This window comes from Cyclopterus lumpus, chromosome 8 (genome assembly GCF_009769545.1).
Source record: "Cyclopterus lumpus isolate fCycLum1 chromosome 8, fCycLum1.pri, whole genome shotgun sequence".
In the NCBI taxonomy this organism is placed as follows: domain Eukaryota; kingdom Metazoa; phylum Chordata; class Actinopteri; order Perciformes; family Cyclopteridae; genus Cyclopterus; species Cyclopterus lumpus.
The window spans coordinates 21924421-21943205 of NC_046973.1; the positions used below are offsets into that span (position 1 = coordinate 21924421).

Here is an 18785-nt window from a genome sequence, read left to right on the forward strand (position 1 = left end):
TGTGTCATACAAGTTATTTTAGGGCCTGTTCGGAGAGCAGCACAAGTTTCTCTTTTCCTTGTCATTAGCTCAGGTCAGAAAGCATTAACATGACCCCACTGAGGAATAGCTTCAAGTACTTTAGAGAGTGCAATCCTCTTTGTAGAGCGCGAGGACTTTGTTAGTGGGTACCAAGCAGTTTCTAATCTCTACATAATTTCAAAGGTAGCTAATTTGGCTTTTTTCTTTTGTTTTCGTGGTGCATTTGTCGGCTGTGCATTTGAAGTCGAGCAAGCCGTCTTGCCCTACAGTGCGAGCTGCACATTCTGCCAAAACGCTGTAGTGGCTGCTGCTGTGGTTACTAGCGAGCGCTCTCCTGAGGGCTCGCCGTGCTCTTGTTTGGCTTGCAGCGAAGGCATTCCTGGCTCCGTGCCAGCGACTGCCGTCTAGCACCCCTTCCCCCATCTCTCACACATGCACACAAACCAGTCGCATCCCTCTCATCTTCATCGCTCCAATGTGGGGAAGCTCAGCATTTACATGTCCACAAATCACCTAGCGCACATTGACTCTCCGTCCTCTTCTACTTAATTTTCTACTAATTAAACACTTGCTTTTATGAGGCTGTCTTGGTATCGCCCCCAATCAGACTGTGTGTTTTCTCCCTTTTGCCTTCCTTTGTCAAGCAGAGTAAGTGTCTGTCCGGGTTTTAAGAGGGACACCAAGCTCTAATCCTGTTGTTCTGACTGGAGGGTTGTAATTCCACAACAGAGCTGAGCTCATTGACCTACGTCCTTCATATCCACACAAGCTGTGCTTCCCCGCTACAAATGGCTGCTCCTGACATAGCTCGGCACCCTACTACTGAGTAACCCTGAAATTAAAACTGCTGTGGTTTTATTGACTTATAAAATTAACTTTATGTTATCAATGATATGTTCTTATCTACATTTAATTAAAGGGTTTCTTGGGAATTGTGTTTTTATTTTCAAAATTATCATAATTAATTTAAGAGGGAGTCTGTATCTTTATAATAATGGTTTAATTAAAGTTACGTCCTATGCCTATTCACATAGAAGTGCCAGTATATTTCCATATATGCAGCAGCACCCAAATGGGCAGGAACTACCATTACTGCATCTCACCATCAGCCAGCCGATCCAGGCAGATGTTTGGAAATGACACGGCAGCTCCCATTGAGAGACTCTCTCTGTCCTGCTCTGGGACACAATGTTTCTTAAACTGAAATGATTTTTTACGCTTTGCCCGGCCCTCACTCCCCTCATCCGGGTCGGAGGGCGACAGCAGCTCACATTAACTGGAGCATCCCTTTTATCCTCTGATCCTACATGACACAAGCCCCACTGATGCCTTTGAAAGGAGCAGCACCAGCTATATTTAGCACGGCAGCTGCACCAGCAGGTTCCATAATCCAGCCTCTTGAGGGTAAAAATAAGTGTTTATGGTGATGTAGATAGGTTGATGGGCGGAGGCGGTTTGTTTTTGTGTTGAAGCAATCACAACAACTTGATCTAATGCTCACAATCTGAACTACAGTCCGGTCAGAGGCTCTATTTATCATGCAGCCTCTTTTCATTGCTGCTCTTTTGAACCACCAGGCCTGGACTGCTGCAGGTTTGGCTGAATTCATTTTTCAGCTCCTGTAAACATTGAAGGCATGTGTGCTAAGCTGACCGGGAGGCGTAGTCTAAAAATATCGCTAATTTGTTACAGTTGATACTTGCTGATGACATTTCCTATTTTTAGAGTAGACGTAAATCTAAAAACATTAAAAGCTGGGCATAAATATACAGTTCAAACTGAAGTGGCTAGTCACTCGTTTTGTTTGTTTGTTTCGCTTTATTGGATTGATTGATTGATAGTTTTTGCATATTTAAACTAAACTTGAACTCGATTGCTGTACAGTTCATTCAAAACAGCCACAGTTGGTGCATAAATATAATATATTATGGGTAAAGTTCTTCAACGTTGTCATTTAGAGATGCACTTGGTTTCTATTTAGTTATTTATTGATGTCTTTCTTTTCAGCGTGTGATTTGCACATCACTGATTGGCCTTTTTGAAATGATGCAAAGACCGACTTTATGCCAACAGTGTTACTTAACATACTCCGAAAGCAGAATGCTCTGGTTTCCCTTGAAGAAATGTAATAATAGCTGTGCTCTACTTAGATTCCTTGTTGACTGTAACGGTTTCTCCACTTGTGACTGTAGTGCTGAAAATGAAATTAAAAAGATAAAGCAACTGATCTTTGCAGTGAAGAGGATTTCTTTGTTCTTCTTTGTCACCTGTTCGCTCGATGCTCAGTCAGAACAGAGGTGATGGAGGCAGCAGCTGCTGTTCTCAAAGTACTTTGCAAGATCAGTTTGGAAAAACTAGAATGCACTGTCCACAGTACTAGTATCCAAATAGTGCAAGAAGTCTTCCTGTAGTTGTTTTATGGAATTATTCACACATTACTGTACACTTTACGTCCAGTTGCAAATATTGTAAGTTAAGCAGAATGCACGTTATACAAGTGTGCACTAAGAAAAGATGATTACTCACAGGGTCTAATAACTCGAGGAGGAAAGCGCACTGACACATACTCAGTGCATAGTCGCTCCTTTCAGACAAATAGAAAACAACAATGCGCATTAATCTCTCAGACAACGCAGCTGAAACGTGGTGCTACTTTGACCTGTGCTACATAAAATGCTGACTTCTTGTAAACAAGTAAAGCATACATGATATTCCCAACATAATGTCCACTATGGTCTTAGAAATGGTACCAAAGACTACACTATATGTTACTAATGATCCATCTAGACTCAGGTATTTAAGTTGCATCCTACTTTATTTATTTAAACACTTGGGGTGTTTCTGCTTTCTTACTTTACTATTTTCTTTATTAAAATGAAGAAAATGTTTTTGTTATCCTAAAATATTGGAATGACGGCACACAAAAACCACATTCCATCATAACACACTTAAATGTAAGCATAGTTTAGTTGTCTTACCACTGTGGATGGTGGTTTCTAACAGCCATACTCATTTATTGTTGAACTTATCACATTTGCCTTTGAGGTCAAGAAAGAACATTCAGGAGGGGGAAAGGACATCGTTTTGATTAGTTTTTTTACTATTCAAAATCCTCAGTTGAACCCTTGCTCTCATTACATGCTCGAAGCCCTGACTCAATAATTGCTCAATTATAAGCTCAGGTTTGTGTCCAAGTTCATCTTTCTTCTGGTATTTCCAATTCTATTATTGAACCTCCACAATCAAACTGATTTCAGCGGTTAAGGTCGCTGTCCATCTCCACCTGACTGCTCACCGGGGCCTCGGGGAGCGCTTGTTGCCAGGCAATGGCACATAGCGCTGTCGCCTGCAGCAGCATTGGCATGGCAGGAGAAAAGGCTGACGGTTTTAATTTCACATGTAAGGCTTGTTCCACTTCCCTCAGTCCTGAAAAAACCCAGCTTTCATTTATTTGTTTTTCTGTGTGGAGGATTAGGATAGATAAAGCTCTGAGCCGGGTGCACTTGCACATGAAACTGCGTGTGTGTGTGTGTGTGTGTGTGTGTGTGTGCGTCTCAGGCCCGGGCATAAATAACATGGGATCAACTATAACCAGGTCGGTTTGGAGACTTTATCAACAGACAAATGGTGGTTATAACGTCTACGACCCAGAATACTAGCATGTGTTGTTTTCTGTTGGTCTGCCCCACATTTGAGTTGTATTGGGATCCGTTGCTGTTGCTCATGGAACCCCAACTATACTAGACCTGAAAGGCGTTCCTTAATGGTTTCAAGAGCCAACCCCAAAGACCACCAAAACACATGCACAGTTTGCACAGTTCAAAACATCTTAAAGTGCAAAACAAACCCACATTCTTCTACGCACGGGATCTTGTGTATAACAACAGCAGCCATTAACAACACTGGTTTAACCTTGGAGAGCAACAACACAATGGAACAACGCAATGAAGAAATCGCCAAACCGCTTTTGCAGGTGTTCATGTCCGCAGTTGGTTTTTGGTATAACACCATGTTAATTTTCTCTCTCTCTTTGTATTTAAGCTGTGAGAAGAAGCAAAAAAAACCGAGAAGAGAACCATTTGATGGAAGATAAGAAAAGAAAAAGCAAGAAGAGAAGAAAACAAAGAAACTGCTCATAAAAGGTGAGCTTGTGGCAGGTTCTCATTCAAGTCTTCTGTGAGCTGTGGTGTTTTTTGCTGAAGCTGCATCATATCGAGCACATGCGTGTTATGTGTGTTTTCCACAAGAAGCATTAACCAGAACGTCATGTAGTTTGTCATCGTTCTCTTCACCCTGCAGCCCCCCTCCCCACTTCTGCCCCTCCTCTTCACGTTTTTTCCTCAGTGGTCATCTGTTCCCAGTGTTTTCCTGCTGTTCTTAGCAACACATTTCATGTCTCCTCGACTCCGCTTGTCAGTGCGGGTGAAAGTATGTTGATGTATGTTCCTCATGTATGAGCGCAGCATTTGTGATATCTATTTTACTCCCACTCCAGCCACAAGCCCAATAAACCCGCTCACCCTGTCGAGCAGCAGGAATGAACGTGAACCTCTTAGCATTTCAATAGATGAGCAAAACCAGTCCCTGAACATTTCGTTCCGCTTGCCCCGGCCAGTCGCTGCAGCTGGAGAGCCAATGCGACTCAGATGTTGATGCAACATTTACATTTAGCCACAATGTTCACTTATACACGGTGCTTAACGCATCATTGTAAGTCATTCTGAGTTGTCTTTCAGTGTCTAATATATTTTGTTCTCCTTTTCCCAGGCCACAGAACAGAGAACCAAAGGTGAGTTGTGGCTTCTTGTGTTAAACTGAAAAGGGTGCCAATTTAATCTCTTTAAATGTAAATATTACTTTGCTTTGTGTTACACGTGCTGCACATGCAGTAACACAAAGTTTCACGATGCACGCAACAATATACTTCTGCCTTGAGTTTGTGGTACGATGTTTTCAAACAGTAGGCAGACTTATTGTGTGTGTGTGTGTGTGTGTGTTAAAGTGTGTATCCTCCTAATTAGATGAATAACTCTTGTGCAGGATTGCCTTTTTTGCGCATCAGAAGATCAATTTTGCCCTGTTCACTGCTGTGCAACTTGGATGTGAAGCATTAGCTATTATTATAGTAAAACGTTTTTTTAACTGAAAATATTAGCAGCAACCAGGTGGCTTGTACTACCTCTGCCAAAATGGATGCCAGGTGCCCATACAAGACTAACAAGGATCAGGGGGATGGTACAGCTGCTCCTCAGGCCTCCTTGTGGGCTCCTTCAGCATACCTAGGAGGGTATAGGTGAGGAGGAACCTCAGGAGTGTTCTCTGAAACAGAGTGAGAAAACCACAAAATAAAGAGGCGAATAAAGTTGACTTATAGGTGACTTCTGAAGTGAAGATTGTGTTTAGCTTGCAGGTTTGGCTCTGTGGCAGCTGCAGACCCACTCTTCACTTTGTCTCCCCAAGCCAGGGCTCTTAATGACCAGAGAGAGGCGGGTAGACGATGTTGGACACTCAGTTAGCCCAGCAGCAGACGAGCCGGCAGATGGGACTTAATGTCTAGTAAGGGATAGGCAGGGGGAAATCTGATTAGAACTTGTGGCGGACTTTGGCAGCTTGGCCTTTCTGGCAGCAAGCGGAGGGACACCTAATTACAGTGTGAGTGTCTTCGTGTTTGGAGGCCAGTTTTGTTTCGAACAGTAAAAAGGTGCAAGTTCTCTTAGTACATACTCCTGTGAAGTCCCTACTGTCATGGGTCAGTGCTTTGACCTCCCACTCTCTCCCTGAAGGATGAGGCCGTATTGTCACGGTGCCCCCTCCCACCCCGTATTCCTCTCGTCCGAGTCACTTTCAGCCCCTCACAGTGTGCTGCACGAATGAATGTGATCTGGGTTTGGCTGTGTTTGCATTCTCTTTGTCTCTTATCTACTATGTGTTGTTTCACAGCATCCACAAATTGACCTATATACTACTCTTTTTCTCCCTATCTTCAAACTAGGCTGTGTTATGCACAATTATATTCTTGGCTGCTGCTCATAAGGACGACGTGCCATAACCTAATTTTACTGTGATCTTTATCCCCTTTAAAGTTCAAGATTGAATTGTTAGCATATTGTACATATTTGTGTACTTGTCCATCGTCTTCAGCCATGTGACACTTTGGTTTGTTTCCTATCGGACTGCTCTTGAATCAAGAAATTCCTACTTGGTGATTATTTTTGTTTCATCACAAATATATTTCAGTCAGAGATGCAGAAGGATCTCTTAAAATCTAAAATCAAAGAATATTTATGAATATTATTGTGCGCTAGCCTATTGCTAGCGCGTAGGCTGAATAAACACTGGAGATCTCTAGTAAGACCGTGAGCACCATAGTAACACTACACCACCTCCTGTCTAGTTGAACAGAGAGTCCCATTTTGGGACCAGCAGGAGGGAAATGGGAGCAGAAGAAGGTGGGCTGGAAGGAAAGAAATGGGCTGAATTGTAGTAGTTACATTTGTGCAAAGTGTAGGGAGGCTGCTGCTAAAACACGGTGCCTTTGGTCGATTTGAGAGGACTAGAAAAGGGCAGGCGAGAGCAAAAGAAGCAGAGGGAGCAATGTGAAACTGAGAGAATGCACGCTAGTTTCCTGTTTGCCGGCCCAGCTGAGGGGGCCCTTTGTGGGATACTTCTCCTGGCTCACCTCTCAGACACACTCTCACTCTACCCGTCCCCTTACATGACCAGCAGCATACGTACATTGTGTGCTGGTGCAAACACACACATATGGTTTTACTCATACAGTTGTGCATTGCTATTCACAAATGCGACACAGGCTTCTCCGTGCCTCGCAAACCCACACTCAGAATGTCATGAATTTCATTTGCAGACAAAGCACGTTCAACTCTAGGTACTGATACCTACAAGGGTGCTTTAACACTTAATTAACCTGGTGCTTTTGCCCAGTTAGTAGGGTTTGTTTTGGGACGGTGTGAAAGCTGTTAAACTCTACAGAGGACGAGATAACAAGAGTGAGATCGCCTTTAAAAGAAGGTCTCAGTTCGCTTCATAGAGGACTCGGGTGCATTTAGTCCAACCACGAGATTTTATGATTGTAGATATGTGACCTTTTTGCAAAAACTAAGGCTGAACTATTATTAAATTCATTTCCTGACTATGAACTGTTCATGAAGTCATTTTTATAAGAGATCTGTATGTGTTTTTTGTCTAATTGAAACAGGTTTGTGTGAAAAGAAGTTGAAACGGAGGTGTGTGTGGCGCTTGTCTCCTACTTCATGTATTTTGGTAGTTCTTCATGAGAAATGAGTGAAACATTGTGACCACTCAGTAACCATCCCCCTGTAATAGTAACTTGCAGAGCAGTTGGCATCCATCAATACCGATATCAGGCAGACTTAAACAGCTGGATCAGTTATCAATGACAATACACTAACATTTGAATCCCTGTTTAAGTTTTGACTTTTTTGCCCCATTTAAAAAGGTTTACACTTGAATTGAAAATCCTGTTAATTTAGAAGATTTTTTTACCGAGTTGCTGAAGGATTTATTATTTTAATATTAAATATCAATTCAGGAACTTTTTATCATTGTATTTGTTACATTTTGTTTTAAAAAGATAGGAAAGCAATGTTAAATTCTAGCCTGTAATGACAAACAGCGTATTAATTCATCACTGGTATCGGTACTCGCTATTGGGCGATTCTCAGAGCCCAGGTTTTTTTTATCATATTGGGACTCAAAAAGCTGGAATGGTGCATCTCAAAGTAGTAGTAGCTGTCTCAAAAGATAATCAATGATATATTTGTGCACTCTTTGTGACACCAGAGCAGGTAAATAAACGTATACAGCCGAGTAAAGTGCAGCATGACTTCCTGTCAGTTAGCAGAATTGAATCTCCAACAATGTATATTCTTCCCCTTTGGCTTGGACCAAAGGTACAGAACTACAGGTACAAAAGCACCCTAAACTATTTGTATTTTAACACATGTAGCAGACATCTACTGATGCATTTGTTTAAACTTAGAACATGCATGCAAATAAAGACTAGTAGCATGTATGTAGCTGACCAGCCCTACTCAAGAAAGTCCCAGATAGATGAGCCTAACTTTGATAATTATTACTTCATAGCCATTGTGTACCATAGCAACACCAACAGGCCTTCTGCCGTCAACAAGCTGAACTACCGTTCCTTTCTAAGGGTTAATTCGCTTTTGTGTTTCTATTCATGCTACGTTTTTTCATCCTCTTTTTAAAAGACGGGGCACAACATACACACCAAGACGCATATTACATAGCGCAATAAAATAACATTATTATAAAGTAGTGTCGTGGCAGTAATTGTAGATATATTTGCCGTTTCACATTCACTTAATTACGCCCAGCGCTTTGTGTTGGAGAGTCATAAATGGTGGTGTGATCGGGGGGTAATTTATAGCAGCGTGCTGCTTGTCATCGGCACCGCCTCTTCTACATGTAGCATCCCGAGGAGCGCTGCTTCAATGGATGCAGCAGTGGTGACGATAAACCACATTTTAAAGAGCAACACGGGTAACGGCTGCATTCTGCTGTTGTGGAGTGTTACACTCTAATTTGTATATATGAGCCTATCTTTATTAAATGTCTTTTCAGAGTAGAGCATTATCTGGAGGGCCACACAGATGATAGAGTGAGCCTCTGAATGATGGATATCCACATGTCTTTTTCTTGTTGTTAAACACGAAGGTTAGTGGGTTGTAAATGTGTGTTTATCTTCCTGTAAGTGGTGAATTAAAGGGTGTTATGAGAATTCCTGGAACTGGCTGTAAAGTGAGCTGCGATGGTGGATGATGTATGGTCTATGGCAGAGAGTGAGTAGGTTGCAAGGGCACATTTTGTGGTACGCGAAGAATGCCTGAAATGTTGAGCTATTTAAAAATGGCTAACTTTTGAATAAAACAAAAACATTTTTATCATTTGGTGTTTTTGTATCAAAAGGTGACCTTTTTTTTTTTTTTGAGGAATACAAAATGTAGCCTCTTGCAGTTTCTGTATGAAGCCAATATTGCAGTCTCAATAATTTTTCAGTGGATCGGCCCAGCGGGTGCTGCTCAGGTCAGGAGGACAGGACGTTCCACTCGCTTTCACACAATCACTTCCTTCTAAACCATAATAGACAGTGGAATCTGGTCAGCCTGCAGCTTTTGGCACAACAGGCCAGGGAGTCTGTCTGTCTGCCTGTCTGTCTGCCTGCCTGTCTGTCTTCCAGTTCCACTTCCTCAGGTTGGAAACACTTATTAAAAGACAAGTCAGAGTAATCAGTGTTGATATAATTGCACACCTGAGTGATATATAACACATCAGTGATGTGTTATATATCACTCAGGTGTGTAATTATGTTGCTCCATTCAGATATCTAGTTCTCATTTGATAAATGCTCTGACCTATATAGCCTTGTTTTGGTTTTTTTTTCGTGCTTTTTAAATAGCAGTTTTCTCTGTGTTGAATGTGTTGCAGTGAGGGAAGTATCCCTCTCTTAACTACAGTGTCATATTTATTCACTTCTAATTAGCCCTTTAATCTTTCTCTTCTTGTGAGGCTCACTGCTCACATGTTAAAGCCCACAGGAGAAAAAAGATGGAGAACCCTAAAGACATGCCTCCCCTCCTCGCTCTAAATACGTTGATACTCTTTCTGCTGCCTCCTCTTCAATAGACATCTGATAAGGATTTAGTCATTTCCATGTTTCCTTTTCTGCTTCAATTAGAGTAGTTTAGTGTGACACTTTGGCAGCAACACCAGATTTACGATACTTTTGAAATACATAAAAAACTAAAAGATTAAAGCATGTATCATAGACATGGATGTGTTATATTTACCTTTTTTATTGTGTTTTATAAATGGGTTTTATTTAGTGTAGGAACTAAATCTGCATTCTCCAGATTCATCCAGATTATAATTATGTGTTGAGCTTTGTTCTGTCGCCATTTATTAAACAAAAGACCAAACGATGGAGTTGATTGATACCAGCAACACAGTTTAGAATTTAGATTTTAATAGAAAAGCTTAATTCAGGCCATACCTTGGCTGATTAAAAGCTCAGCTATGGAAAGCTTATAATCACTAACAAACTGAACGTTTTCATGCATATCCCTGTTTACTCAAAGGCGATCCACTTAGATGAATGGAGTCAGCATGGCGCTATTATTAAACCTCAAGGTAGACGTGCACTGATTTTATTGGAATTTGCAGTGATCCATCTCCCAAGCACTTTTGCTCAGGTCCAAATCTGAAGCTACGCCAGTATAATTGTTAAATGGCTTGCTCTCTGCACAGTATTCCATTTTCCTAGGAAAAGTAAAAGGCCTCTTAACTTTAAAATGTTGAAATCCATGCTTGTCAGAGCCGCAGTCTTCTGTTTCACTGTCGTGTTGCTAAGAAATGGAGTTTCAGTTTATAGCTGATCAGCTGATATTTGAAGACCCATGTGCAATCAGGAGTGTGTAATTTGATGAAATTCATGCATGAATTCAGAACTTTTGAACTTGTTGCGGCAATTGTTTTGCAACAGGTTCATATAAGGCAATATTACAGGTATGTTAAATGGTACGTCTATCGTTTTAAAACAGGTTAAAGGCTTTTTCTGTGGGTCCTCCGAAACACTTCCATGGACCTCCACTTATAAAGCTCACACACAGAAGGATCTTTTATCGTCAAGGTCATGTGCTTTTATTCTTTTACCCAAGAGGGACAAAGAAGGGGATCATCAATGCTCTCCACACTCGGTCCGTATTCCTTCCCGGACAACCTCCCTCAACATCTAGGTCTTAAACAGTCAGGCAAGCTCGCTATAATTTTTTCTCCTAGAAAATTAAGACCTCTTTAAAGTGGAAAATGAGATGTCTTTCTCTGCATGATGCGCACACAGCCCCAAAGACTTGATGTGCATCTTTGATGAACTGAGAATTCTCTTGTGCACAGCTGAGGACTGTTTTTGCTGTCAGAGCAAATGACTCAGATCTCTTTTTACTCCATTTCACTTTTCTACAAAAGCCACACCTCGCTGATGCAAACGCTATTTATTTACTTCTTTGTTTTCCTTTTCCTCATCATTTTCACAATGAACATAATTTTAAATTCTTGACCTCCAAAGGCAAAAAATTTTTTTTTTTGCAACAGTGCCTTCATGTTACTTAATGTGCAAGACTCGTGTCATTGTCTTAAAAAAAAACAACCTGCGCAGCGTGTCATTACTATATACAAATAGTGTTTTAAGTGTAAGCGGATTTAGACCCGAGCTAGTTTCAGGCAGTGAGACTCATGGAGGTGGAGACGCACACCGTTCTCTTCATCACTTACCCTCCCTGCTCTACCGCCTTCCCTTTCTCCTGTACGTCAGCTCTCTCTTTCACTCTCCCTCCTCGTCTCCTCACTCTTATTGGCTAATCCAGCAGCCAGCCAGCTTCCCCTTCCCCCAGCTTCCAGAAGAATCTACGTCACACATGAGAGTCCCAACTGTATAGCGATTGCCTTCATAGCTGCTCGTATATATTGTGGCACAACCACAAAGTCCTCTGTTTTTAAGAGGAAACTCCGCTTTTAGAATCCGCAGGGAGAAGTACCACCCCCAATAGAGTAATAATGACAGGAGGATAATAGTAGATCACAGTTAATGGAGGAGAAAGCAAGAGGAGAGCAGGGTAAGGTGGGGAGGGATGGAGCACAAGAACGGAGAGGAAATGGCGCAGATGTGGTGAAATCCTATGAGAGGCAGGGAGAGAGGGACACACAGGCGAATGTGTGTGAAACTAGATCAGACCATGCAGACGTCGGTTGTAGTTTATAGAGAGCCTGCGGTACTTGGGGCAAAGAGGACATGGGGGAACCCCCACACATACATGACAGACACAAATTGGTAGTTAAGTATGAGCGAACATGTCTGTCAGTATTTACAAGTATAATCCACGACACCATCCGGTCCTCTCCCCTCATCGTGGGCCTCAGCATTACATAACTCTTTGTTTTTGTGTGTGTCGGGCTGGCTGCATGTGTGTGAGTTATTCATTGCTTCACTGCACACACTCGGGACCGCAGCCAATGTCAAAGCACCGCTCTTTAAAACTCATTTGAGCCACACAAAGAATTTCTTTTTCTTTTGGTTGCCATCTTGACAATACCTCCCCCTTTCACCCCTTCTGTGTTTTATTACCAGCAAAAAACTCAAATACCATTTTGTCATATCGGCTGATGTTTGGGTTTGTTCTTGTGCAGTATGTGTAGGTTTCAAATGCTTTTTTGCATCCTGTTTACATTCTAGTTTACCAGCTTATTCTATTATGTAATGAGAAGTACTGAGGCGATTACACAGTGTGCTTTGTGTCCCATGATGCATCTCACCCAGCAGCGGCTCTGTGACCCTGAGCTGATCATCCTGTTTGACTTAGTGGTGACCTCTTACCTTGCACTTCCACATTCAGCGACAGGATATTAGCCTGCTGATGACTTCACATTTAATAGCTTTGGCATTATTTATGAAGGAAATAAAATGACATTTCTTGTTTATGATTGTGGAGCATGCCTTTTAAAGCGGATTTAATCAATATTCTTTTTAACAACAATTTATGCAGGTGGTGAACATAGTGGAGCAGCAAAAAGAACCAGGTGTTTCCCTCAGGAGTTGGTAGACACCAGAAACGGAGCAAAAAGAGAGTTAATATTGAACACACATTTGCTTGGTGGCCAGAAACACAACTCCAAATAAAAGATACAGTTGCTTCGTAACTGCTGGATGTGTAAATATGTAGCTGTTTGCTAATATGTTTGAATATCAATGTTCGTGTGTGCGTGAGAGCAAGAAACTCACACTCTGTTGCTAAGGGTAACTAAAGCTAGTGGGACAAGAGCACTTGGCTTCAGCAACTGCACGAGCAGTTTATAACTAACAGCTTTGGTGATCATTTCAGGGGCCGTAACCTGCCACAAACCACGAATAGCTTATGTTGTTGGGGCTGAGCACTCAATACAGTGATGTACTATGGAGACAATAGCCCACTAATGCAGCGGGCAGATCTAAGTCCATTATCTTGGACTTGACCTCTTCATCACTTCTAATCTGTGACGAAGCACTACGGCAGCCTGTGAGAGTTGTGTGTTTTGGCATCCCTAAAGGCAGAAGGTTTATTACAGTACCACCCTGAGATTATTCCAGTGTTTTGGTGCTCCAAAGAGCAGCCTTGTGTGTGGACTGACCACTGCTTAGCATCGAGCTTTAGTCGGTAAGGAGAGACGTTATCTCTTGTGCTTTTCTCCTCATTTGCCTTCCTGAATTTAACGTTCTGGTCCTTATCCAAGGCTTTGAAAAGAAGCAGTGGAGGAAACGCTAAACCACCGTAGCTTTCAGGAAAAGACTTGCACTATAGTGATGATTGTTTTTATATATATATATATATATATATATATATATATATATATATATATATATATATATATATATATATATGCATGCATGAATGAATGCATGCGTGGGGCAGCAGCTAACAGTAATCTATTGCTTAGTGGTTGTTGTTTTTCTTTTTAAAATGTCCAATATAATGACAAATAATATTAAAACAATCAGTCAAGGTTTATTGCCTAATCACCAGTGTGCGCTCAACGACTTTGCCTTCCTAATGCTCCTTTACCTCCCTCATCCCTGCTCCCTTGTTACCTGTGCCCCACCACCCTCCCTCCCACCTCCACAGTGCCAGACTCTGCCAAGCAAGACCCCACCCCTCCTCTTCCCCCCATCAGCCCCAGTGCCGTCCCGTCTGTACCCCCAAGCAGTGGCAATGGCAAGCGCGCCCCCTCTGGAGGTCAGCCGCAGACAGCACAGCAGCCCCAGAATCTGCTCCAGCAGCGCTACCCGCCAAGAGAGGTGCCCCCACGCTTCCGCCAGCAGGAGCACAAGCAGCTGTTGAAGAGGGGCCAGCCTCTGCCTGCTGGGACTCTGCCTCTCACCACGACGGGACATCCAGCCACGACTGAACCTGCAGCAGCAGTAGCCATACACTCCTCGCGCTCCTCTTCCTCCACATCCAGCCTGCCTACAGGTCAGCCGAGACACTCTGTTGGTGTATTGAAAACATTTGTTGTATTTTTTTTACATCCGGTAGTAGGTGTAGGAGAGTTGAAGGTTGTTGTGAACTACTTTGATTATATTAGTTATGTGATGTTGGCTTTAGTTAGAGTGGTGGTTGGAATTAAGTAGCAATTAGGGCAGTTGTAAAGTGTGAAAACACTGTTTGTATTAGTCATGCACATTGCGTGGACTCACACTACAGTCTCACTGTGTCTGTGTGTGTGTGTGTGTGTGTGTGTGTGTGTGTGTGTGTGTGTGTGTGTGTGTGTGTGTGTGTGTGTGTGTGTGTGTGTGTGTGTGTGTGTGTGTGTGTGTGTGTGTGTGTGTGTGTGTGTGTGTGTGTGTGTGTGTGTGTGTGTGTGTCTAGAGCTCTGCATTTCACAGTAAACCAGGTTCTGATGGATGTCTAGTGTGTCATGTGCTCTTTGAAGATGTTGAAAATTATTTTTAGAGCACTTTTCATTGTCTGGAAAGGAAAACAAATGTTTACCACAAGTGTGTCTGAGTATCGTCAAACCCCTCTGATGCTGTTTGAATGCAGCTCTATCTCCATGGCGATGAGATATTTACCCTGTTTCTCCTCCTCCTCCCTCTCATCATCATTATCCTCCCACTCTTTGTTGAGCGTTGCTGACCAGCTCCACAGTATTTCCTGTTTTTGGAGGAGGAGCCATACAGAGCGAGCTAATTGGCTGGGTGCCTCAATGGGCCTGACCTGGCACTGATAGAAAGACAGAGTGAGAAGGAAAGAAAGAAAGAAGGAGAGAGTGAGCATGGCAAAGGTCCAGTACTGTGGGCTGCAGTGACTCATGGCTTACGGTAAAAGCTGCTGCTTCTCTCCGCCCCTCTCTGGCAGGCCTGCTATGCTCTGCTTTTGCTCTCTGTGTGTCTTTGAACTGACTGATTACATGAGGACAGAGAGACAGACAGGAGAACCTTCCAGACTGAAAGACAGCTAGGAGTCCAGTGGGAGGTTTTCATGTTTGTATACTTCCACAGAGGCAGCACGCTGAACTGGTGCACAGAGAGGTTTTGCACATGAGCATGGCACTCTTGCTCCCTCTTTGCTTAGCAACATTATTTAAGACACACACAGAGTGCTACAGGTAAACCCACCTCCACTACTGTCCCTACAGCCTTCGCTCCTCATACAACTATTGTCGCCCTCCCCGTTTCATTTCATGCAGATAGCTAACAGTAAAAGCACACTAGCAGCATGCATTCACTCCCCTCTCCCTCTTCTACATCCGCCTACTCCACCTCGCCTCACCCCGTCTTTAATTACCCGGTCACATGTCGGCTCTCTTGAAAAGTCAGGCTGATCAATGTGGTCTGTTTGTCCACATATATGTATACATGTACATGTAAACATTCTCTTTCTCTGCAGTCTTTGCTATCCCTGCACTGCTTGACACTTACAGGATTACTCTGATGTAAAGGTCAGCAGCAGCAGTAATGAACTTCCGGACTTCTCTGACTTGTTAATTTGACTGTTAACTAATCAAATTAGCTTGTAGTCCTATAATATATTAGCTATAGCATGAACGATTTATAGCTACTCCCTTTTGCATTTGTCTAAAACTCCTTAGTTAAAGCCCATAAAGGGTTTATGTACTAGAAGGCATTGTACTTGCTCAGCACAACAGAGGCCGACGTCAACAAATAGCATCTTAATGTAAACGGGTCTCGGCTCGTGAACGAACAGTGCAGCTAATGTGCTAATAGCTTGTCGGATGAACAGAGAGAGTGTGTGCATACCAGACTTGATGCGCTCTCTAAGTCTGCTGATGATGCTGTAAAAGAGCCTTGGGAATCCCCACAAAGACAACTGGGACGTCTTGTGATGTGATTAAACATCAGCTCTCTGTTAACCACAAATGTTCAGCACTCGCTCTTTCTCTTTTGCTCACCCACTCTGAGCCCCTGCTTCGCTCGCACTCTCTGCTTGTGGTTCTCTGATGCACATGTTCATAACCTCCTCCACCTCCGCTATACCATCTCCGCAGCTCACACATACCCTTGTTGGCCCCAGGGCAGCCAGGATTAGCCAGGCTGCACATACTATATGTAAGTCTGTCAATCTGCCCATTATTATAGCCTTCTTGCAGTGTTTCTTTTTGCTTGGCTAACAATCCATATCCTAGGGGCCTTTCATGTAGGAGGCGTGAGAGAGCAAGCTATTTTAAGACTGGCATGCTGGAGAAAGCCCTTGACCTGGTTTATCCTTGAGAGCATGAGGAGAAAGAGAATACTCAGACAAACATGCCCACCAGATGTCTTAGATGTGTACTTTTTAAAATACATGTTTTGCCCCCCCCCTCCATTAGCGTTTTCTCTTGAGATAATAGCATTGCATTAACGGGAAAGCAGCCACAAAGAAAGCACCCATACAAAACGAAATTTCTTGCATATATTTCTGGACAGTCATTAAGCAGCTGTTGTTTTTTCCAGGATGAATGCAATCCAGCCAACACACTTTTTGTGCCACTTCAGCATATTCCCAAAAGTAGCAGTAACAAAAGGCTGCCAAGTGTTATGTGTATGCTTGGTCCACAAGAACTGTCCTGGTTTGGTCTATAGTGGATAGCAGCTATTTTGCTTTGTCATTACATCAGACCCGCAACACAAAAATCTGCCACTTCAGTAGAGAATCCAAGACTCCACATTATTTGCCCACTGATGGCCCTCTGAAATAAAACTGTGTAACTCATATATCATAACAAAGAAAAACATCACATCGGCTGCGAAGAAAGAACCAGTCAAAGCAAAAATTATGAATAGATTATCAATTCTTATAGCTGCCAATTGAATCCGTTAAATAATCAATCATTCGTGCTGCTCCTACACAGTTGGAGCACCAAATCGAAAACAATTGGGACGAGGTGACGTGGTGAGGTGTGTGTCCGTGAGAGACTGCGAGAGCGTTCATCTGGCTGGCAGCGTGCAATGTCAGCTCTGTACCATCCACTCTCTCTCTGCCCCTCGGGGACTTCATTAAGCCAGGATCAGTCCAGCTGAGGCCCACACAGCCCTCCGAGATGACTTCCTCCATCCATCTCTCAACATCCATCGTTGTCTTTGTATTTACACACACACACACACCTTACATTTACATGTGTGTCCACTTTTTTTAAATGAAAAAACTTAGAAGGCTGAAGGAAAGCATGAAAAGAAGGATTCCCTGTTGATCTGAGCATTCATGAAGTAGAATGCACACGGTAGATGCGGTGTGTACACTCTGTGTATGTTAACACACAAAGGGAGCAAGCGGTCATGCAGTAGCATGGCATGACCTCACCGCATGTTAGGTCCTCACAGTGGAGAGGCACAGGGGGCTGAACCTCTGCCATAAAGGGACTCTGTTTCCTACAAAACATTGACTTATTGTGTTGTTTTGTGGGCACTGGGATCATTTGTAAACAATACCAGCCTTGATCCAGGAGACTGCTGCTTTTTTCTTTTTCTTGTGGGGCTCCTAGTTGCAGTTATCCTCCTCCCTGCATGCCTTCTTTTAAGTCTATTTCCTGTCCTTGCCCTGTGTCCCCCCCCTTGTGAAGCCGCAGTGTTCTGTCTAAAGCTTGGTGTTGCTGCTTGTAATCACAGCATTCCCGTCTCGCAGTCACAAAGCAGACATTTGTCATCATGTGTGATCTGATGAAATGCCTGCTCATACATAAACACGTGCATGTGTGCGAAGATTGTCATTCCAGCACCAGAGGGGGTGCGGCAGGCTTTTGTGGGGTTTCTCTTGCTCGCTCTTGCCTGCCATTGCTATTCAAGAGGCTTTCCATTGTGCTAATTGCAGATGGTGTGGTCCTGGCTAAATATTTAGTGACAGTTTTGAAGGGTTCATGTGAGGGGAGGCCCCATTTTTGTTTTGTTTTACCGCATGCCTTGTGAGTGCATAATGAAAGTTTCCAGGCCTTAGTGCTCAGCTGTTAACCCCCCCCCCCCCCCCCCCCCCCCCCCCCCCCCCCCCCCCCCCCCCCCTCCCATCCCTTCCCCCAACCAGCGTTCTTTCAGAGCTTTTCCAGAGATGGAGAATATTCTCCGTCAGGATAGGAATAGAGCATGATATAAATAAAGCCAGAGGGAGGCAATAGATAGAAGAGGAGAGACTCAGCTGAAGCAGTTTTGGTGGGAGGATCAGAGTACATGAGGGGTGAGGGGGGGTGGGGGGGTGGGAGTTGTCTCATGCAGCGCAAGAGCTGTGCAACTTCTTGGCAGCATTTAAAAAATGAGCCTCCGAGGCTTAGCGAGCCGACCAGACATATTGAAACAAGGATGGTTGCTACGTCGCACAAACCCTAGCTCTTTACAGGATGGTTGGGAGGCATCTCTCCACAGGTATTTTTTACTCCTCTTTCATTATCTTCATTCCTCTTTAGCCTCCCTGTGTTTTCGTCTTCCGCTCTTCTTGCATCTGTTGTGGTGTTTTGCTGTCTACACACTGAGTGGATGAGCACTTTCAAATGTTAAAGCTGCAGCGACAGTGCATTGCAGGTATGCCAGTGTTATTTTTTTGTCTTGTTTTTATTATTTTGAGTGAGACATACATGCTTTTAAAGCAGCAATGGTGGAGATACAGGCGGTAGCTCAGATAATTTTTGGCTATGGTTCAGGACTGAGAAAATGGCGGTCGTGCACTTCTCAGTAGAGAGACGCTACAGAACGA

The 18785-nt window shown here is 43.2% G+C and overlaps 1 protein-coding gene across 1 annotated transcript in view; it reads left to right on the plus strand.

Annotated features, from left to right (window-relative positions):
- Positions 1-18785, plus strand: part of LOC117734771 (trinucleotide repeat-containing gene 6C protein-like) — a 37639-nt gene that overhangs the window by 1777 nt on the left and 17077 nt on the right. Inside the window, 2 exon segments of the mRNA XM_034539037.1 lie at positions 4789-4810; positions 13734-14081. Coding sequence (XP_034394928.1) covers positions 4789-4810; positions 13734-14081 — 370 coding nt within the window.